The 24002-nt window shown below is 44.2% G+C and overlaps 1 protein-coding gene across 8 annotated transcripts in view; it reads right to left on the bottom strand.

The window, feature by feature from the left end:
• Pinx1 (PIN2/TERF1 interacting, telomerase inhibitor 1) overlaps positions 1-24002 on the bottom strand; it is a 59118-nt gene that overhangs the window by 18490 nt on the left and 16626 nt on the right. For 3 of the 8 annotated variants that reach the window (NM_001083337.2, XM_087585719.1, XM_087585720.1), the window contains 1 exon segment: positions 23045-23121. The exons of 1 other annotated variant lie outside the window; for it this stretch is intronic. In NM_001083337.2, the coding sequence (NP_001076806.1) occupies positions 23045-23121 (77 nt within the window). 8 annotated transcript variants of the gene reach the window in all.

Raw genomic sequence — 24002 nt, 5'->3', positions numbered from 1 at the left:
GACAGTTTAAACAATAAGCTGGGGTTGAAGCTGTTTTTTCCTCTAGAGCAAAGGTTCTTAAACCCCAAACTCAGGTTAAAAGAAAAGCCTGAATACAAAGGTTTTCCAGGACAGTGACCAACACTGTCGAATGACCTTCTGGAGTACCTGTTGTGAGTATGCGCAGTCCAGCGTGGGCAGGGTGCCTGTGCCTATACGTGTGTCTGTCTGTCTGTCTGTGTGCATGCACACGGTTTGCACTCTCCCTGGAATGGAAGGTGTCCAGCTGTCTCTGAAGCAATGAGCCGAGAATGGTTTTCTCTTCTTTAGTATTTAGGTTTGTTGCCATGAAAAATCAAACCAAACTCATTATGTCAGGATTGGCTACCAGATGTTCAAGGTTGTATATATACCATTTATAACATTAATGGATTCTCTGTGACTAGCAAGATGAAGCAGTAACTTTTATTTCTGAAGGTGTCTAAGGTGTCTATCTCATATATATGTGGTCTGGTTCAGTCTTTTTTTTTTTTTAACATTTTCATTGATCCAAAAAGCCTTGTAAGCCTATAGAATTATTTATAAAAATGTTTGTACCTCTGTTAATGATTAAGGATTCTCTAATCATTAAAGGTAACCTAGGAAGCTGAGCTTTGATGATCTTTCTGAAGTGACTATCATTTGTTGAGATAGGGTGAGTTGTTTATTAGTGTGTGCTAGGGAAAGAGAACCTTACAGTTAGGTAGACTTCTTGGGACAATTAGACCTGACAACTGAATGCCAAGGCCCTATCTATAACGTGGGACCTAACTCTTCTCTCACATGGTTGGCTTTTGACTTCTGCTTCTATCACACACCAAACCACTCTGCCTTCTTGGTAAACACAGGATCTGTGTTGTAAAGGTAGGAAACAGTCTAGGCAAGAGGGGCCAGGGAAGTGTGAGCAGGGTGGTCCTCAGAAGAGATCCCGTCCTCCAAGTCTTTTGGGCGGGCTGCCAGCCTGCTTCACTGGAGGTTTACTCACTAGAGCGCACACTGTTCAGCTGGCAGAGCTGTTTGGGAATAGACCCCTAGTAGAGGCCTGCTTCGATTCCTGGGGACAGGAACCACTGCGGGGACACAAGGGACAGGCTCATTTAGCTATCTGGCAAGTTCTGAAGAGCTTCCTGTGGAACCAGATGAGGACTTGTCTCCACAGCAGCCACTTCTCCTTGCCCAGTTATGCCTCCACCCTCCATCCCCATTACGCTTTGGACTACACCATCTGGACGCATTCTGAGACCAACCAAGAGCCAGCTGCAACTAATTGTCCACCAGGGTGCGCAGCTAGATGCTGAACCTTCACCCCAGTCCCTTACTAATGAGGGCCTCACTGGCTCAGCACCAGGACCCAGTAAGTCCTTTCTACGCTGATCATAAGACTGGTAAAAAGGAATTATCTCTCAAAGCAACAGTCACTTTGCAAGTGTTTGTGGTGATGACAGAAGCACAATACATATGTATATCGATGACAAAAGTGTACAGATTTTAACACTTACCAATCATTACCTAAATGTTAGTAAAAAAAAAAAAGAATCTAAAATATTAATTACTATTTGTGTGTGTGTGTATGAGTGTGCATGTGGAGGTCAGAAAAAGGGAACTGGTTTTCTTCCGTCATGTGGGTGCCACGAACCAATCTCAGGTCATCAGGCTTGGCAGTAAGCACCTTTACCCGCTGAGCCACCTCACTGGCCCCAGTTACATTATCTGACATTATTACTTCAGAAGAAACCATACCAGTTACTAGCTATCACCAGCTCTGATTACTTTTTCAGTTAGTAGATGGCAAAGAGCCATATAAAGAAGATTAACGATAAATGGATATGACAGGGATGTTAGCTTGTGTCACGGGTTCAACATAGGATTTCTTCAGAAAGTAACGGTATTAAAGGGCACTATGGAGATGGACCCAACAAAATCCAGAATGTGGGGAATTCCTGAAGACAGAACCTTCACAGCCTTTAACAATCAATTCCAAAGGAAAGAGAAGACTATGACATCACCGTCACTAAGCAGCTTACTCCAGCTGAACTATAGGCAGACTGTGCCCACCTGTCTTTGCAGGAGTTCTGTGAATTAAAAATCCAGTCTTTATGCTTGCATGTGCAAGGGCTTTGACCATTGAGCAATCTCCCCACCCACACATCTGTATCTTAATAGACATCAACAAGGAGCTATGGTATGTGGCCATAGCTTCAAATGATGAGGAGTGAGACAAGCTGTAAGGAAAGTGGCTAAGCTGGGGAATGTGTATGTTAAGAGTATGCTACACATTACTCTCCCTCTGTGGCAGTGACCAGAGTCTGGTAGGACAGCACAGGGGAAGAAAGCACCATGGTGCTCACATCAAAGTTGTTCCTGGCCGTTGGACCTGTCACAGTGTAGTGGACCCACAACCCTCTGAGGAGTACAGACTAGTACAGACACAGAAGAAAGAAGGCCTCTGGAGCCACCAGCACAAAGGTGGCCCCATCTGTGCGCTGACTCAGACAGGAACAGCGAGGCCGGTGGAGGACTACATTTCCGTTATGAGATCATGCACTGGCCACTGTAGCTTCAACTGAAGCCAGCCTGGGGGTTTTCCCTGAAAGAGTCACAATTCCTCTCCCCAGCAAAACAGGAACTGATCCTAACAGGAATATTATGTAATGCCAGGGAACCAGGAGATTGGGAAAAGCAAGGTTGGGGGAGAAGCACCACAGGATAAAGGCAGAGGTGGGGTGGAAAAGCAGAGCCACTCTGAGCAGCCTTGAGGACAGGGGACAAGGGGCAGGAGACAGACCCAGTAGTCATTCAGCTCCTTCCAGCTTAGTGGAGATACTTTCCAGGGGTAACCAGGTAACCTTCAGACAGTCAGAGCATAAAGGGGAAGTGAGCAAGGGCAGCATCTCCCCATCTGAGAGAGGGACTGCAAGGACCTGATAGAGAAGGCAGAGCTGACACTGGGGTAGTTGTGCTACACCACTGTGAGCCTTTGCATCCAGATCCATTGAGGTGCAAATATCGTAAATACTTAGGGTAAATAGGCATTTTACCCTATGTATATGCTGAAATGATGGCACTGCCCAGCTAGGTAGTAGCCTCACATAGCAGTGGTCTTGTGTGTGGTGAGGGCATGGCAAATTCTCACTGCAACACTTTACAGTGATGACAGGCACCAGGATGAACCTACTCATCTTATAATGTTGCCCAAGCTACCCAAGCTACAGTGGGCAAGCAAGGAACATGCTAGGGGTGGAGTCAAAAGAGCATGGGGAGCATAAAGAACATGTCTCAGCTCAGTGACAGAGCCTAGAGACAGATGTTCAACAGCGTGTCAGTGTTGACTCTACTTCTAGACAAACAGGTGCCCGCCATCACTGCTACACATGCCTGGTAATGCACCAACCTTCTTACCATTGTCTCTGCTATGGGCATCATGAAAATTTTTCTTCTTCTTTCTCATGAACTGGTACAGCTTGTGACTTTTCTAGGTGGACATTCACTGTTTTAATGGTATCAGAGTACTTGATATTAAGACCCGTAGAGAAGACCCAGTAAGTAGTTAGAAACCTGACACCAAGCCTGACAACCTGAGCTCAACTCTAGTAAGAAAGAACCAACTCCTGCAGGTTGTCATCTGACTTCCGTGCTTGTGGCATGGTGCTTGAACATGGTCATACATATGCACACACTCCCACACACAAAATAAATAAAAATACTATCAGTAGGGCTGAAGAACTGGCTTGTCACTTACAAGTGCTCGCTGTTTTTCCAGAGCACTTGAAGTTCCCAGCACCCACTGGGTGATTAGAACTGCCAGTAACTCTAGTCTGACACCATCTCCTGGACTCTACGGATAACTGCAAGCATGTGGCATTCATGCACAAACACACATGCATAAAATAATAATTAACACATATATGCACACATACACAGAGTGAGACAAAGAGAGCAAAACATAAAACCCTACAAGCCTAAGAGTCATCCCCTTCTCCAGTGGACATCTGCCTTTAGGTGTAGGCAGTGGCAGGTGCCAGTCCTTGTGCCTGGGCTGGCTAAAGGCAGCCGCTCCCTTTGCCCCTCACACAGATACTGCTGGTATTGCACTTTCAGAAGGTTCCAGTGTCTCTCTCAATGTGTTCCCCCATTCAGCTCATGTCTTCAGGGGGCAACAAAGGTTACGTGATGTCTTTCAGCATGGCTCAGGACAGAAAAAAGTTCTCAAGTAAGACAGAGGTGACTCACCTGGAAGATACAACACCGTAAGAGAGGGCTCTGGCAGACATGGCCTTGTACAGGAAAACATTAGAAAAAGCCTCCCTTACCTTATCCTCAGTCAAGTGAAACGTAAAAATTCAAACTCAACAGCAAAGTCAACGGTCAACAAACGTACTAGAACGACAGGCCAGACAAGGTCCCCAAGCGCCTGGCAGTATGTTAGGAGGCTGAAGTTCCCTCACGAGAGCCCCACCTGTCGTGCAATGGAGGCCCAGCTGCTATCAGTCAGGATCTCCCCAGGGTCCCCCAATTTGCTCTTTCTCCAACTCAGTGCTACAGCCTTGACTCAGGCTTCTAACACCTCTCTGGAATTTTCTTCTGCCTGTACCTTTAGCATTTTCTCTTCCCACTGCTGCAGACAAAAAACCTTCCTTAGATGCAAAACAATCATGCCATTCTGATGCTTTAACCCCTCCATAGCTCCTTTACCTGCAAGCAAAGAAAGTGGTCTAAACTTCTTTACAGAAGTCTTACATTTCTCCACAGCGCCACTCTCCTCTTAGTGTCTACACTCACCTTGCAACACCCACTCCTATAGACAAAACTATTGGGAACAAGTGTAACAACAACCTTCCTCTCCAGGTCCCAAATCATATAGTGGATTCTCGTCCTTCTCACAGTATATGCAAAGTGCATACAGCCTTCTGGACGGCATCCAGCAGGTTCTGGTGGTGGTTACAGATGACCAGGCAGGGATATGAGGTACTCCAGGCTCTAGCCAGCCATTCTGGGGGTTGAGATTAATATCTCAACACACCTACAATTCAACTCATGCCTGCTGTGCCAGCTGGCAAACTAGACCCAAGAATACAGGTGACTGGTGTCAGTCAAGTTACAGTTAGGATCCAGGCTTGAGGCTGATGCTGGTAACACTCTTCTTTTTAAAAAAGCTGAGAGCTATTTCTGCTCAGGAGGCCTTACCTCCACTCCTGTGGTTGTCCCTGATGGGCTTAGGACCTGCTAGCCCCACATAACTCAAGTATAGGTTCTGAAACAAGGGAAGGGTGGTAGCACCTCTCTCTGGTACTGCCCAGGAAAAGGATCTCACCTGGCCAGCTCTGTTGCTGACAGCTCTGTCTAGGACTGTGTAAGTCTAGGTTGACTAGAAGAATCTAGCCTTTGGAGGCTCCATGGCTCTCATGGACACCTACCCTTTCCTCAGCTTCTACAACATAGGACTCTATAAATGCTGTTTTGTGGAGAAACTGGACTATCTACTCTGATTCAACAACAGAAGGAGTACAGACACTGGCTAATATCTTCTCTTGTGGGTTGAGCTTCTGAATTAAGGCCAAGTAACTTGGATACCTAGAAAATTAGACTTGGCAGATGCGTTCCATCCTTCCATGGCCTTTCCTGGTTCTCAGAACCTTGGGTGGGTAGACTTGGCCACTGCAGTCTCCTCAAGAATCTTTCTACTCTCTGATACAGGGGGCTTTTGTTCTTTCTGGGTGGTCTGGAGCAATGCCTGCCTGCTGGAGGAAAGCAGGCCCCTGTGAAGAAGGTGCCTGGACTCAAGCACTGTGGTATGGCAGCACGAGGACGGGCTACTGTCTCATTGCATCTGGCAGCGCCATGGCTTCTACCTCTTCTTGCTGGGCTCCTCACGTTCCTGTAGAAAGCTGACATGATCCATGACATAGCCCAGTTTGGACCATCCAGGCAGCTTCATCCCCCATACAGCTGCCACATGTGTCTCCACCCTCACCTGCATCTTGGGTGCCCCCTGCATGCTGACATTTTGCTAGGGGTAAGATAAAAGTGAGGATAATGATAGCAAGGCCTCTGCCCTTCAGAAACCTCTTAGTAGTTCCTGACCTCGCATTTGTATCTCAGAGTATCTGCCTGCACTGCTTTAATGAGCGTGCACATTATTTACACACTCCTCTGCTAGCTGGTCTACAAGAGACTTTCCAATGAATTATTATCATGTCAAGAGCCAAAAGGTGGGGCTCTACGCTCAGTCTGCTTAACAGTTTTGTCCAGATCATTACCTTTTCTACTCAAAACTTCAAACAAGCTGATGCAAGGGAAAGGCTGCATGTGTCCTTTGGAGTAAAGGTGTCTATTTCCTTTCATTTGAATTGTGAAAGATCATTAATATTAGCTATATCAGAAATAGCCAACTTTTAAAGGGGAAAGGAAGAGTAGGGCCTAAGTCATTCAGCCTCGGGCATCACCCTCTCAGCAGTGCCATCTCATGGCAATGCCATGAACACAGTTAATGCCACTACAAGTCACTGGAACATGAGTCATGCATGGGCACTTTCTCTATATTCCTTATTACTTGTACAGATTTAGCTTCAGATAATCTTTAAATAACATTATTGCAGTAAGTATCTGTAACAGATTCAGACGAAAACAGGTTCAAAAAAAGGAGGCAAATAACTCAGCTGGGTGTGTAAAGCAATCTGACAAAGAGAAGGTGACCAGAGTCAAAGACACAGGAATGGCTTTAAATCGGGGCAATTGAATGTAAGTTAAAAATGGAGACTGCATAGTTGCTTAGCAATTCTTTATTGATTTTCTCTTTGCGAGTGGGAAAGTTGTGCTGAGGAGATGGCTCAGTCAGTAAGACGCCTAACACACAAGTAGAAGAAGCTGGGTTTGAATCTCTGTCATCAAGGAAGACACACAATGTCAGGCTCTGGCCTCTAAGCACACAGGTGTCCGTACACACACACACACACACACACGAACACACACACACACACACACACACACACACACACACGAACACATGAACACAAACTCAAATTCACACATGAATTCTGGCCTCTAAGCACACAGGTGTCCACACACACACACACACACACACACACACACACACACACACACACACACGAACACATGAACACAAACTCAAATTCACACATGAATTGCAGACACAAACAAGTAAGCTCCTAAGAACTATGAATTTTCAACTCATGGTTATGTATCACAATTCACTGCTTATTATTTATTTTTCTAATAATTTAAATTTTAATTGTAAATATAACAAAATAACAAAATAAAGATTCTGGGTTAGCAAGATGGTCTGTGGCTAAGGGCACTTAGAGTTAGGCCTGAGGACCAAAGTATAATCCCCAGGAAATGATGGAAGAAGAAAACCAACTCCTCCCAGTTCTCCTCTGAGCTCTACATCACACCACGGTTCCTGTGCCCTCACCACAAACAAACAAACAAACAAACAAACAAACGTAATGAAATGAAGAATTAAAATGAAGAGCCTCTGAATACCCACACAGATGGCTCCTTTGGCCTACAAAGAGTGGTGCTATTCACAAAGTTAGCATTAGTTTAGGTAGACTCAGGGCTAAAACAATCAGAACATACAAAGAATGTTTCCGGTTGGTACAACTTTAAATTATTAACATGTTGCCTTCAAATTGGACTTGGCAGTACAAGCTCTGATCTTAGTGCAACAACTTTGTAAAGATGGTGCTTTTTAACACCACCATATGAAAGGTGCTCTGACTTCTTCCCAGCAACAGAGACTGTTGTCTACTATATTTATGAAGAAGCTTCCTGTCCAAGGCACAGGACTTCAACACCGCTGAGGAGGGGTGGTGACAAAGAGGGGAAATAGACATGGAACATGTTTCTAGCTAACTCGCTGTGAAGACTGATGCCCGTTAAATTAGGAAAATAAAATTCAAGAGTGTGTTGACTTCCTTTTCTTTCTTTCCTTCCTTCCTCCTTACTTTCTAAGATTTATCTGTTTATTCTAGGCATATGAATGCTCTATTTGCCTGTACACCTGCATGCCAGAGGAGGGCATTATCATATTACAGACGGTTGGAAGCCACTGCATACTTGCTTAGAATCGAACTCAGGACCTCTGGAAGAGCAGCCAGTGTCCTTAATCACTGAGCCATCTCTCCAGCTCACATGTTGAATTTCTAAATGTAAAACTCTAAGATTATGGACTAGTGAGATGGCTCAGTGGTTAAGAGCACTGGCTGCTCTTCCAGAGGACATGATTCAATTCCCAGCAACCACATGGTAGCTCCCAACCATCTGTAAGAAGATCAGATGCCCTCTTCTGGCCTGCAGATGTATACATTAAATAAATATAAATTTTTTTTTAAAACACACACACACACACACACACACACACACACAAATGATTTTAAAAAACTCTTAAGATTAATTTGCTACAAAAAGTCATTTTGGCTAGATGAAATTTTAATATAAAAAATCTATTGGATCTATAGGTGAAAAAACAAAACAAACAAACACAAACACAAACCCATACCTCAAGCCAAGCCTACACCTGGTGGTGCAATCAGGAGGCAAAGGATACCTGGGAGTTCCAGGCCAGACAGGGCCACACAGGAAACTTGCTTGTTGTTGATGCTTCTTAAATCTCTAGGGCTAAAGGTCATCGAACCTCCATCTCAAACAAGTAAGTGCAGACATTTCTCTAGCTTAGCTACAAAGGCTTGGCTCAGGTCCCACCCCAACACTCCTATAATCAAAGTAAAAGCGCCCTTCGGAAGCTATCAACCAAAATCTCCAGCAATTAATGTCACTTTATGGAAAACTAAGCATTTACCTCAGAACTTCATGACTTGCTGCTTATAGGTACACAAAATGAATCTCCAAGACTTGCAGCAAAACACACTGTGTCACTGAAGTTGGTCAGCATTAAAAATCAAAGTGACCTCACTTTTAATATTAAGGTCTACGCTAGAGAGTTCCAAATATGACAGCCACTGTGAACCAATAACCACAAAAAGGCTCTCACATGTCCCTCATGGTATGTAAGCTTCCACTCCATTCATCTGAACAAAGAATTTGTACAGTAAAGCCAAGCAGAACAATTGCTTTAAGTGCCTAAAGGAGGCTTACGTTAACTTTCAATGGCCGAGAGTCTCAGGTGTTTCAGAGGAAGTAGCCGGGATGCTGAGAGCCCTGTGGTGGCAGAGCTGGAGCGGTAGAGTACCAGCAGCATCACTCGGGAGTGTGATGAAGATGGGTGGAGCTGGAACTGGTGACAGAAGCACACAGTGACACACAGGAATGACTCATTTGCTTGGATGAGAGGCTTCTCCGCACTCTGGGGAAAACTTGAACAATGGGCAGTCTAGGAAGTCTTTGACTTCACCATGAAGTCAAAGAACCAAGGACTGAAGGCACAGGTCCCCCTAGGCCATGTAGAACACAAAGGAATTTTAACCAGGGTAGAGACTGATGTGCAAACCTCTGACATGAGCCCTGTACTGACTGATGACGCTGCATTTCCGCCTTTTATCTCTTATTCAGGTGGCATCAGTCTGTCTTCTGGAGGACAGACTCACAAAAACCATGACAACAATTCTCTACTGTATGGATAACCCAGCTCACTAGGCATGCTTTCCAGATTGTTATTCTATTTCTTTAGTTCTAAAATTTCCTCAAACTATGTAAAATAATCTTCTTTCTTATGACTTCGGTTGATAAGTTTCCAAGCTTAAACTTCTAATAAGCGTGGTAACATGTGACATAATTGGGACTGGACAGGAACTGTCTTTTTGTTCAGTGTGTTCATGGTACATACGCTGCTCACCTGCTAGTCCCTGGTAATAACTTCTGTTATCTGATCAAATGCCTAGTGTTACAGCTCTTGTGTTTAAAGAACCCTTATTTTACTTAATAATGACTCTTAAGGATAGGCAGAGGGTTACAAATGTTACTCCACGGCATGGAACCTGGGATAGACTATTCCAGGACTATCTGGCAATGCTGCAGTTCATAGAAGAAGGGCACAGTATACATTGCACAGGACTCAGTACTATTCAAGGTTTAAACCCACTGGTGTCCTACAATATAGTCAGATATAGGGATGGCTGGACCACACAAGGATGTGGAAAGCTCTAGGAAACAAGTCAGCTTACTCCAGTCTTCGTCTGGCAAAGTTGCTCTGCCTGCATTTCTTTTTCTTGATCAGTGGTTTCTTCTTAGTCGTCCAGAACATCTGTCTACAATTCAATTCTAGGAGCCTAAATAAATAATAGGTCCACACTCAGATAACTAACTGATGTTTAGGAGAAGGGCCATATTCATTAACACAGAAAAGGCTCTAAGAAGGCTGTAATATAGCTTTGCTAATTGACCGCATGCTTACAAATATCTATCATCCACAGGATACTTGGGAACTGGGTGGGGTGAAAGCCTGTCAATGATGACAGGAAGAACTAAAGTGACACTGACCACAACTTTAACTGAAGCTGATCTAGTCCCAATCTTCCTCTACTCTCAAATACTTGCTTTTCTACAGCGTGGTCCTCTTGCCTCTACCCCATGGGTGGTGGGGATTACAGCCAAGGGTTTCATGCATGGTAGGCAGGTACTCTAGTAACTGAGCTGCATTCTCAGCTCTACAATGAAGAAAAATTAGCTAGGTTCTTTTAATCAGCCCAACTAGTAGCTAGGACTCCTGAGTGCAGTCAGGCAGGTAGCTGAAGCTGCATCATGGACGGGCACGTGAACAGCACGTGGTAACAAACTGGACAAAGCTGAGAGCCTTTCAATCACCTGCTGCTTTTGCAACTCTCAAAAGGGGAAACCATCTTTTATTTTAAATGGAGAAAAAGGAATTATTTTGAATTTGTGCCTCTGCAGTCACACCAGTTTCCTAGAAATTGGTTAAAAATGCCAACCAGTCCACTTAAAGCAGAGACTGAATATTTAAGTATCTTTAGTCATGAACTGGATGGAGGCAGTGAACCTTACTACTCAGTAGCTCCACCTGGTGCCAGCTTTCCAAAAGACACCCTAAACCACACAAGGACGAATGGCCTGTAGGAAACAGCCATCACCCACAAGGTCAAAGAGCCAGCCTCTTTCCAGCAGGCCCTCCAGGGGAAGAACATTTTTACCTCTTACTTAGTGGTTATGATCAATGATGGCTCCACACTGCAGCTCACTCTGCCTCAAAAGATTCCCATGCAGTTCCCTCAACACCCACTTAGCTTTAACAGGAAGGAGATCGGAGGAAAAAGACTCTAGAGAAGGCAGAACAGGTGGCCAAATCCAAGGGAGAGCGCTTAACAGCTGTCTCTCTCAACTGTGCTTTACCAGACAAAAGTGAGACCCGTGCATGTGATAAGGTACAGAGGCCTGTTACCTGCTACAGTCACAGCACACTTAGCAGGAGGCCAAGGGAAGACACTATTTTCCAAGACAGATGGGAACATGGGGCACAGAAACACTATTGGGTAAAGAAGTTTTCTCTGATCAGTGTGACTTTCTACCAATGCTTGAATGAGGACCTCAATCCCATTCCTGGGATAGTGTTTCTGGCTGACCAGTGAAGCTCAGAAGGGTTGAATTCCTGCTGGAAGTCACATGACTAGAAGGGCAGAGGACTTCATCGCAGGTCTGTGAAATGATAACGGCCCTGCTTTTGCTCATTTCTGTTTGCTACTGCTGGTCTGTAAGATTCAGTTACCTGGTTTTGATTCGCTTTACCTTCTTCTACCTCTGCTGTCACTTCCATAAAGTGAGATCTTCCACAGGACTGGAACCTAGTAAAGGCCTGAAACACAGGATTTGGTGCTGTTCTGAGGGTTTGGTGACTGTAGACTGCATGACATAGAAACAAGCCTGTGCAGCTGAAGCGTGCCAGTGTGATCCAAAGCCACCACAGGGTGTCACCCAGGGAGCACTGCTCCATGGTTCTTCTACTGAACCATTTACTAGGAACAGCTAACTATAACAGAATGGCATCAGTATACACGATCTGGCTGAGAATCAGTAGGAATTTTTTTTAGTGCTATGCTAGCCTCGAAAGCAAAGGGAACCACTCTCACCCCAGCCTTCCCACAGCCAAGAAAACGGACCCTGGTATAGGACCTGTACTACTCAGTGCAGGGACCACAGGCCTGGCCAAGGCTAAGTTTAATAAGGCAACTGCATCTTATAGGATCCTAAGAAAGGTTTCTTCTTTGGATTTATTGTCTTTGCTTAGGAGGATTGAGATAATACATTTATAAAAACACTGCTTCTGAAAAATAGAATCCTAGAGTTAAAAACCCTTAGCAAGGACAGGCAGAGGTGTACACTTAAAATCTAGCACTCAGGAGGGGGAAAGCAAGGAGATTCCAAGTTTGAGGGCAGTCTAGGTTACATTATGAGCTCAAAGCTGGCATGAGTTGCATAGGGAGACCCTGACTCAAAAATAAATGGACAAATACACAACCCAAACTATGCTGGGATGTGGCTCACAGACAGATCCTCTGCCTAACACACAATTCTACAGGGTGGGGAAAAGAAAGCAAATCCAGAACAACACTCAACTAAAACCCAAATAACTAAAGGGAATCTCCTTCTCCCCCCAAAAAACAACAGCAACAGCAGCAGCAGCAACAACAGTGACTTCTTCCTAGATCATGAAGCAACCATGGCTCATCCTGCAGAGAAAAACAGCGCAGAAAGCAAGCAAGAAAACCAGATAGTTCACTGAGGGTTTGCTAAGCACAGACTGAACTCACCTTGCCTCTACTAAAAGCAACTGATCAGGAGTCAGGCACTGGCTGAATAGCTAAAAGTTATGGTGAATCTTCACATCTACTTAGGCCTTAGACTCCCCAAGTAAAGAAGCAGAAACCAAAGCAATCTGTATAAGTTTTGGAAGCTATGTTTTTGTGCTTCTTACATATTCAGGTAATATGTAATCCCTTCTCAGATTTCTGGCAAGTTTGAAGACTAGTTATAGTCTCATAATTGAACTTAAGTTGTTTAGCATTGAAGAAGATGTTCTATTGAAAGGATAGCTTTCAAATGGTAATGTAAGTGAATATCAAAACATAATTCAGGTATAGAATTGTAACTTCTTTAGGTTAGGATAGATGATAGAGTAATGTATCTAAATTGACAAAATTGATAGACTGGATGTTATTAATGTATACCATACTTTATAGTTTACATAATTGTTATAATTCCGTTCAATGTATATCTGAGGGAAAAGGCCTTTTTAATCGGACAAAAGGGGGAAATGTAGCTGCTTGTATTCTTATGCTAATTTGTTCCTCCCAAACCTGTTGGCAAGAGTATCTGCACTTAAGACACCAAGGAACCCTGCCTCAACCTCAGTTGGTTCTCATTGGTAAATAAAGATGTTGACAGCCAATGGCTGGGCAGGGCAGACAGAGGCAGGACTTTTAGCATTCTTGGGCTAGGGACAAGGAAAAAGAAAAAGATCTCCATGGAATGAAAGGGAGAGGAGAGCTGCCACACCTGAGGAGAGTGGGGAAGGAGTCGGGAGAGTGCGGTCAGCTGGGCATCACTCTGGGTCCAGTGCAGTCAACATAGAATGTAGGATTTAGTAAGTAATAACTTGGATTATTGGTGGCAGTGGAGTAGAGGTGGGGGTGGATTAACCACATGGAGGTTAGAAAGTGGCCCAGCCATTGAGCTGATAAAGGCATAACAAAATATAAAGGCTGTGTGTGTGTGTGTCTTTCATTTGGGAACCCAGAACATTGGGGTGGGTAGTGAGGACCATGTTGCCCTGGGGTTTAACTTTTAAAATGTTTCACATAGAAGCACAGCCTAGAACTCTCAGTCCTCTTCATGGTGGACTAAACAAGTTTTGTCTCTCTGGACCTTGGCTTCCTTTGTCTGGAAGTGACTGCAGTTGTAAAACTGTCAATCACTCTGAGGACTAAGTGACATAATGGAGACTTGAGCTCGGGTCCCCAACTTATGCAATCTTCACTCGAAAGATGCTCCTAGATGAAGGACAGTGGGACAGTTTTGTCTCTGAGAAGCCCTACAGAGAGAAAGAGTTCCAGGTAGCACTCTACCTGCTGGGAACTGTTTCCGAGATTCCTGCCTGCTAAAGAAACGCATCTGCCGGAAGACACAGTACCTCAGCACTGGCCATGGCCGTGCTAGCCAGAGAGAAACAGCAGCAAAACAAGACTCCACACTAGAACCATCACAACGTGCACATGAGCATCATGCCTCTGGAGTCGAGGGGAAGTGAAGACATCGGTACCTTGCTGATGAACAACTCCAAACAAAGGAGCAAATAAAAACAAAACAAAACTGTCACCTGCACGTGGATCTGTTCTTCCAGCTGGGCTTGCCTCAGTGGGAGAGGATGCGCTTAGTCTCAGAGACTGGAAGTACCAGGGTAGGGGTACCCAAGGGGCCCTACCTGCTCAGAGAAGGGGAGGGGGATGGTAGAACTGTGTGTGTGTGGAGGGGTGACTGGGAGGGGAGTGAGATGTAAAGTGAATAAATTTAAAGAGAAAAAGGCAAGATGGCACTGAATCCAGAAGCCTCTGGGGCAAGTGACAAACCACACCTTCTAGGGGCACACACAGATGATTCAAGGTGAGGCTTCTCAAGCTACACACAGCTGGTTCCCTGGCAGAGGACACTCCATCTGTCATGTATATTATGCTATGCAGACACCAAAGACACTCAGCATGCTACCCCAGGCTACAGGAATTTTACTTGTATGGGGACAGTAATCGAACTCCAATATGCCAGGCAGAAAGAAGCTTTGCACTCCAAATGACAGCAAAAACCCTTTCAGTTACCAGAGTCTTAAGTCTGCATGCTCCTCCCCTGCCTTGACTACCCAGCAATGAGGAGAGGTGACAGCAGGTCCAGGAGGAACCAGGAACTCCATTTCTTCACCTCACTTCTCTCCTGTGTGCTCATGTGATGACTGAAAGGAGGGAGTCTTAGATCTTTAGAGATTCAAGGGTGCTCGAAGGAATGGGTATTGGATTCCAGAGAGATCTAAAACATTTACTTTCTGCTAACATCCTGACTTCTACTATCATTAATACACTGAGCAGAATGATTAAGAGTATCTTAGGGATGATGACATTTTAAATTTACACACAAAATAATTAAGCTGTCTTTGGTAGAGTGGAAAAAAATGGTAAGGAACACGTCATTAAAATCTATTAAAAAAAAATTAGGCATGGTAACACATGCTTTTTTAATCCCTGCACTCAGAGAGGCAGACAGGATTTGAGAGGACTGGTCTACAGAGCTAGTTCAAAGACAGCTAGAGAAACCCTATCTCAAAGCAAAAACAAAAACAAACAAGCAAACAAAAACCTGTAAAAATTTTAATTTGTAAAATGTTCAAATATGCAAAAAAATTAATAAGGTCCCTGTGGTGATTTGAATGAAAATGGTCCCCATAGCAGGCTCATGGGGAGTGGCACTATTAAGAGGTATGGCGTTATTAGAGAAAGTGTGGGGGTGGACTTGGAGATTTCAAATGTTCAAGCCAGGCCCAGTGTCACTCTCTTTTCCTGTTGCCTGCCAATCTGCATGTAGACTTCTCAGCCACTTCTCCAGCACCATGTTTGCCTATGCAGCTCCATGCTTCTTGCCATGACAATAATGGACTAAACCTCTGAACTGTAAGCCAGACCAACTATGGTCATATCTCTCTTCACAGCAATAAAAACCCTAACTAAGGTATGTTCAAACTCTTTCCAACAATTTTTAAAGTTTTAAATGGTTGATCACTTACCTAGTATGCACAGGGCCCTGGGTTCGATGCCACGCACCATAAACAATAAGCAAACAATACACATCAGTAAGAAGCCGAGAAAACTCCTCAGACAATCACACCAACAGTACACCAAATAAAATGAAAATAAGCCTTTAAGACACATCAAGAACCAGACTTTAGTCAGCTTGTGTTTGGCCAAACGAAGTCTGGAACAAGCCTCCATAGACATATGGTTAGTACGTTGTATAGGGTCTCTCTCTACACAGCACCCTGTTTTTTCCACAACTTCATTTTCCCCTACATCATGGGCTTATCATCAAAATTGTGTCAGTTGTCTTGAGCTGTATCCTATATTTTGGACTTCTGTTTCTTTCTTTATGAGGGCAGTAAGCCTGTAATTCCTCTATAGTTTCTGTAACTGCAGACTACTTTCAGACTTCACTGGCTGTAAGTTCAATTTTCTTCAGGGACTTAGACTGTGTCACCGAGGAGCACATCAACACTGATCTGTGAGATAGAAGGCTCTTGATTAGCATCAGAAAAGACCTTTCTTTCCCTTGAAATTACACCTACTATGTAAATTAATTTGAGTAGCTCTTAGTATGCATAACTGTGATGTTAATCGTCCATGTCAACCTGACTGGATTTAGAATTACCACGGAGATATACTTCCCTGTTGTCTCTAGGTTCTTCAAGAAAGGTTTAACTGAGGACAGACTTGAACGGGAACAGCACCATCCAATGGGCAACACTCGAACTGAATGAAAAAGGCCAGCAAGATGCCTCAGTGGGTAAGGGTGCTTGTTACCAAGTCTGGTAACTGGACCTCACCAAGCTATCTTACTTTCCTCTCTTCCTGACTATAGATGCAATGGGATCAGTTGCCTCACATTCTTGCTGCTATATATATAATCCTGGAACTAGAAGGCAAAGTTAAACCTTCTTTCCTTTCTTAAGCTGCTTTGCCAGCAACAGGAAAAGAAACCCATAGAATAAGCTTCACATTGAAGTTCAATCTATTGATCAATTTAATTATGCAACTACTTAAATGTTACCTAGCTACTCAGTGGGCAACTGCTAAAGATACCGAGTCAGAGCCACCTATGATCAGCTCTGTGTAGGTACCAGCGTCTGAGAGGGTTGATCAGGGGCTGTACGATACAGCAAGGAAGCAGGCCCGAGCAGGCAATGACAGAACCTGCTCCCTTTACTCCCCTACTCCACTGGTGGTCAGAATCTCATGTCCTGGCTATTTTGTCTTTTAAATAGGAACGAACGTTCTGGTCTTTGTCACAGAATTGAGTGGGTAAGAGGAGTAAGGTCAAGGATCAGCTATGCTCCAGCGTGAGGCAAGGGCGGGAAGGCTAGGACTGCAGAGCCTTCCCGTCCCCAGCATCTCCTCTCTGCTTCCATGTCTGGAGGCTGCGAATTACCTGTATCCTTCCAGGATACCAAGAGAAGTACGTGCTTTAAAAATGGAAGAAACTGACCTGCATTGTCAGTAACATTTATAAGGCAAATTTTATAACAAAGGACGAACTCTCAATGTAAGATTTTATTCCATAACACAAAGGTAAAGGAACTGAAGGTGCTGTGGGGTACAGGCAGGAGAGCGAGAACAGACAGAGCGTGGGCAATGCTCTTTCTCATTACGAGCTACTCCAGGCATTAGCATTTCCTCACCTATGGGCATTATCTATTTGTTAAATAGTAGCGGACATTCGAAGAGTCCATTCTATGTGCTGGCCACTCCTGCAAATGCCGCACTGGTGACCTCCCTCACCCTCACTGCTTATTGGCCCCATTTAAAGGTGAGAAAATGTGAGCTTGGAGAGGATAAGCCCCACCAACAGCCACTTGGGCCTCAGACAGGACTTAGCCTCAGGCAGTGTGAGCCCCGTCAGGAGAGTTTCACTTTGAAGGAAGGCAGGCAAGGAGAATCTCACAAATTATTATGTAGAAAGCTGTTGGACTTCACCTATGAATAAGCCTAGACAGGAAAAAGCAATCAGCCCAACAGACGTGAGTAAATGGAGAGCACTTATTTTCTCATCTCTAAAATCCTTTACTTTTCTATCAACAACACAAAATGCTGCCTAAACAGCAAGGGCAGCAGAAAAGAAAAAGTTGGGAAAAAAATTGCAGTCACACAAACTGTAGTTAAAAAATGACTAAGTTTCCTTGATATATGAATTTGTTGGAAAACCATTTATCAACAGCCTGTTTCTCTCTAGCAGAGTCCCTCAAGCCGAGAGCCATGTCATTCCCCTTTGACTGATTAATTAGCCAATCAGGGGACATTTTTCATTGTGAGGCATGATGGTTTATTGCAGCTAATGTTTGGTCTCTAATGGCGACATATTAAAGCCAACTCGGCTATTTTAGCCCCGTGGAGTGACCAAAAGGAAAGGATAGGAGATAAATCAAGAGTGCCCTTCAGTTTCCCTTCAGTCCTTAACAAAACCCCCGAGGAGCAAATGGCTAGAAGTGAGCCCTACCAATAAAGGGAAAACAAATAAAAGAAAGGCACAACTGCCTTCAAGCCAAGGTAGTCCTTCCCCGTCTCTGAGGCACAATAATTTATCCTCTATGATTAACAGACCACTGATAGAACGGACACCTAAAAGTCAATAGCTTGCTCTTCGTCCTTTTATCAGAGGCTGGGCTCGATAGGAAAGGCAGCTCTGCAATGCTTCTTGCTCACTGCAACGATTCTCGTGCGCTCTGGATCCAGAGCAAGCAAGTACTCCCATGGCTGATTCCACCCCTACATTCTACTCCTGCCATACAAGCTCCCCTGAGCCACAAGGTGTAGGCGTCTCCTCCATCCTCAGGCCACTGGCAGGCACTGAAGCACAAGGAAGCAAGTCCAAATGCAAAAGAGCACATACAGCTGCTCATATCCAGGAGCCAGATACTTAGTACATTGATGGATAGAGGAAGCAGCAGGCTATGCAATTTCACACACAAGTATGGAAAACTACCAGCCTTTCTGGCTTTCAAGGGAAGCCAAAGACACACCTAGCGGTCTACTAGTGCAGACACATAGATGCTTTGCTTGTCTAGAGTAGTTACAGCCATTCCCTTAGCATGCATCTTAACATCTTCACAGTTTCCTTCGGTCCCTAGTTACACTGGCAAGTAGGGACCCCAGAGGCACAGGAGTTTGGCTTCTTTTGTATACTGGAGGCACAGACGCCTTCAAAGCCTACCTCGATTCCTAGTTTCATGTAGCCTTGCCTGCCATTAGCAAGGTCAAGGGCTCTCCAAGTGGGTGTTGGGTTTCTCAGTAGAGCATTCAAGGCAGATAGATGACTGCTCATCTCAAGGCTCCAGGCAATGTCCTAGCTCATTCAGCTTCCAAAGCTCCACAGCATCCCCACAGCCAGTCTATCGGCTGCAAGCAAATCGAAGCCACCCAAGGTTGGGGAAGGGCAGTTGGAGGTGAAGAGGTAATAGGGAACCTGTAAGAGCATGTGGAACAGACGCATTGCCCAGGCCCTTGGTGGAAAACAGAACCTGCCACCAGAACACATAATTCAGCACTCTTATTTCATAGGTGAGAAACTGAGTTTACAGATAAACAAGGAATATCCAAGACCGCCTGACCCTTGCCATCATCACTCTCTTCAACAACCACTTCAAGATCTTTTACATCCACTTCTTGGACAAAGAATGTTAGTGGACGAATAAAAATTAAGTAATAAATGATGGCCGGTAGCTTAGTAAAACGTGACATACCTTGGACACCAGCAGCAAGTCATACAGGTGATTTCATGTGCTCATCCTCCAGAATCAAAGCTTAGGATTGACGACTCACAGCCTTTCGGTCACTCTTAGCTACACAAGACTTCCTGCTGGACATGGACCACAGTTGCATCTTTAGCTGCTGTTCAGTGGTCAGTCTGAGTGGTTCACTCCCCCAGCAGCGAACCCCAGGTTCCCCTTGGAGCTCTGCTTCCTCCCTTCACGGCTCACCTGTGAACCACGCCCAACTCTGTTGCCTGTTCCAGTGCACAGCACACATCTCAGAAGCCTTTTTCATGAATATTTCTCTGAACACACTCCTTTAAATACAGCATCTAACCTGAAGTCAGTCTGCTGGTGGCAAACAAGCAAAAGGCACAAGTTCTACATAAGCACTGGCCCATATTTGGGCCAGTGGCATGCTACAAATCTTACCCTGGGTTAACCTGGGATCAAATTACATGTCCTATCCTCAAATGTAATGAGTCAATGAAACTCTACACATCTCATTAATTCACCTTCAAAAGGTAAAAAAGTTTGGACCAAAAGTTCCAACTTAGATTATTTGAATCTGGATTCTTTATCAATGGCCAGACGATGACAAGTATGAAAATCATTATGGATGAAGAAGAATCAACTGTGGAATTCAAGTGTATCATACCACATGTTTATGAAAACGGGCTAGATTTATTCTAACTAAAAGATACTCAGCAGATCATAAATGCCTGTCTCTATGGTGCCCGGCTCTGCAGTGAGGACAGAGATGGAGGGCCACATCCTCTAATTATTCACCAATTCAACCTAGCTTACTAGTATAGAGTATTAGCACGGAAGTCTGGAAGGAATGGGCAAAACCAAGCCTCCAACTCAAAGACAATTTGAGTAAGAAATATTTTAACATTTTGAAGAAAAAAACTTTTTGTAACTGTCTTTTACAAAGGATTTAAAGTACTGCATCCAACTAGGAAAAGAAGGAACGGTCTAAAATGCCTCGTGAATTAATCTACCAAGCAGAAAGGGGTCTGCGTGGAAGCAGTGTTCAGCTGGAATGATGAGCAAGACATGGCAAAGTGGATGTGCAACATGAGATGAGAAAGGTGCCCAGACTTAAGCCATGCAGAAAGAGCCATCACTAAGTCGGTATCTTAAGTGTACACAAAAAAATGCAGCATTCTAATTCGGTCGGGTCATATGGTGACAACACAGGCACTTACTTGCCAGGAGCCTATGCCAGAGGCTGTTGTCTAAAGAAACAAAGCGAGACTTTTAGTAACACATTTCCAAACCTCGATATGGTTTGGGGTATTTTCTCTAGTGATAAGGCTGAATCAGGAAATAAGCTGGATGGAGGAAGGAAACTGGGAAGGTGGGGGAGGGAAAAAATGAGAGGGGGAGCACACTAGAAAGTATCAGGAAGTTCACCCAGATAGGAACTAATGGAATTTGTTTTTTAGTGTCTTCCAACTTCAATCTGCAAACGTGGGACACACACACACATATACATAATTCCTAGAAGTAACAAGTAATTTCAACTCAGTATACTGGACCATTTCTTTGTCTTCATAGAGAATGCAGGTAGATCCAGTTTAGAAAGCACTCTGCTTCACTGTTTTCCAGCTAATATAGAACCAAGTTGGAGAAAGATTAACTCAAAACTAGACAGGCACAGCTATCCATCCCTGCACAGTGTAGTTTACTAACAATTCTGAGTAGTTGACAGTTTATGATGTTCCTTCACTCATTAAGCAATTTCTTCTGAAGAGCCAGATGCAGGCGGGAGCTATGCCCCTCCCAGCAGCCTCTCCAGCTGAAAGAAACGCTGAGCGCCAATAAAGTGAACAGAGAGGTCAGAGCCGAGGCCTGTGGCCCTGTGGGGACAGATGCCTTAAGTCCTGCAGCAATGAGAAACAGCAACAGCCAGGAAACTACTCTAGCCTGAGGCAATGTCTGAAAGCCAATTTCTGACAAACTGTACTCATCTTTAAGAACATAAAGTATTACATGCAAGTGTTAATCCAATAATCTCCCCTCAAGAATGTTCTATGGACACCAGCAGATGGTGCCTGGCACTGAAGGCAGCTCGATGAGTACTTTTTAAAGAAGATATTAAATATCAGCCTCAAAGTTATGCAAGGTATCATTTAAGAAATAGTTAAAAACTAAAGTCCACTTTTACAAGAGAATGCACAATTAAATTTCTATTTACTGAACCCCTACCATGTGCCATACTGGATGGTGTACATATTAGGAACCCAGAACTGGATATAAAACAAGTCCTTTGTCTTTTAAGATGTTCGCTATCCTGCCAAAAGTACTTGACAGATGAAAAAGTCCACATGTACAATACAGTAGATGGATTTCTTCATTAGATACATTGAAATCATTAGGCACAATGTTTGGCAATGCAAAACATAAATTCAAGCCAATGTTGCTATGGGGGTCAAGGGAGGAAACACAATAGTCCAACTGAGAAGAGGAGCCAAACAAAACAAGTGTTTTCAAACCAATCTGATCAAAGGCCTTTTGCCCTTGCTGTGCAGACTGTTGTAAGTAACATGGTAAGGTTTCTTAGCAACACTATTTAAGGAAGGTGCAGCTGTACCTAGAACTCAAAAGCAAACCCAATGTATATCCAAGATAGAACTGCATAGGGAGACCTTTGCTTGCTGTCCTTAGCAGTTAGACAGGTTGTTTTCTGCATGCATGTGGCTATACACACGGACTCATCTCCTCACTGTGCACATGGGCAGACTTCAGGATCTGCAGGCAAGCAGGCTCCACAGATGACCGTGTGGCACCTGGAGGTTTGTGAAGCCCAGCCACACAGTGACAGTGAATGGAGCAGCCATCAGTCTTAGCAGGCCCCCAGGAGCCCCAGGAAGCAGCTTCTTCCATGCTCACCCTGCTAAAGGAGTGGGGTAGAGAAGGGCTGGGCAACAGAGGAATCCAGTCCTAATTCACAAAGGAAATTATCCAACAACATCTCCCATCATAGATAATTCTCAAGTTTCTAAACATAACATTGAGTAACAAATATCTACTGCCCTGGAAAAAAAGATACCCGTCAGTCTGGAAAAATGCAGGAGATAATGAAAGGTGTCTTTGTTCCATGGTCACCAGAGACCTTCACAGGAACCAACAAAAGAACATAGGCACAGCACACCAGATTCATGGAGGAATTGTGGCAACCATATACTCCAGTTATTAGCTGAAATGAATTTTCATTCTCTCCATAAATCCAGCTAAAGTCTTTAGTTTTCACATCAGGATGACAGACAGTCTCTCACATTTGGAAGTAACGCAAAAGTTCTGTGCAATATATAGCCTGATGGAATCAAACAGAATATGAATTATGGGATCATTTGTATCTTCCAGTTTTGAAACAAGCCAACATGTACAACAGAGGTGTATCCACTGTCCATCTCGTCCCCAAGATCTAGAGGTTTAGGGTAGGAGTGGAGTGAGTAGCTGTCTGTGATGTTTTCATCCCCAGGGAAAAAACAGAATGGGCCACATAGACAGCAGCACACCCACAGCAGGTACCTGAGCAAGCTTCTTGTTCCTCCTTTTTCCAAAAATACAATCCAGGTCGGTTTCGCTCCGAGAGGACAGGTCCTTCCCTAGAAACCACACAAAGCTTTTCAGTAAAGACCATTCGTTTGAGACGAGAAGCACAAGTATACAGATGTGACTCCTGAAGGAAAGGAGGTGATAACACAGGCTCAGTCCTGACTTTGACCCCCACTTTACTACTATGATCATGACACTGACTGTCTTAGGACCAGAACTGTCCAGTCCCCTCCGAGCTGCAAACAACCTGGCACATGGCTGCACAGAAAGCTCCATTTTGAAGTGGCCTCCTGCCTGCTAACGCCTTCAAGGTGGGACTTAGGTCTCTGGGTTCGATTTCTGCAAAACAATCCCATTTTCTTCAAAGAGACAAAGGCAGAACTGAGGATACTGATAGGCACAGAGCCTCAAACCATTTAAAATACTTACACATTCACTATTCTTTGACACACAAAATCTCAATAATAACTATGTGAAAATTTAAAAAAATAAAAGCAAATTAAAATGTTCTTACTTGTAACAGCTCTACCAGTTAAATAGAAGGTTACATGGTGACTAGTAGGAAATAAATGGCTCTGGTTAGAGCAGTGTCCAAAGAATCTATGGTTCCTGTTTTAAAAACTCAACTAACTCAATTCCAAACCCCCAAACCACTAATTTAAAATTCACTTTGGAATTTCCACTTCTACCCAACAGTATCCTGTGAGCAGTCAGCCAAATCCACTGCCATCCATCAACATCAAGGAAAGTGCATCTGAAAGCTGAATTCTCCGTGTGAAGCCTACTAAACTGGGGAAGGGAGGTCAGGTCACATACAGGAATCTGGGTTTCTAGCTGGAAGCCAAGCTCCACAGTCACCAGCTCAATGGTCTTGGTTTTCTGCAGAAAACTGACTTGACAAAGTAATGTCATGACCCAGAAAGTTCTGGTT

This window comes from Rattus norvegicus, chromosome 15, assembly GCF_021556685.1.
Source record: "Rattus norvegicus strain SHRSP/BbbUtx chromosome 15, alternate assembly SHRSP_T2T, whole genome shotgun sequence".
Taxonomy (NCBI): Eukaryota; Metazoa; Chordata; class Mammalia; order Rodentia; family Muridae; genus Rattus; species Rattus norvegicus.
This window is presented reverse-complemented; position numbering and strand designations above follow the sequence as displayed.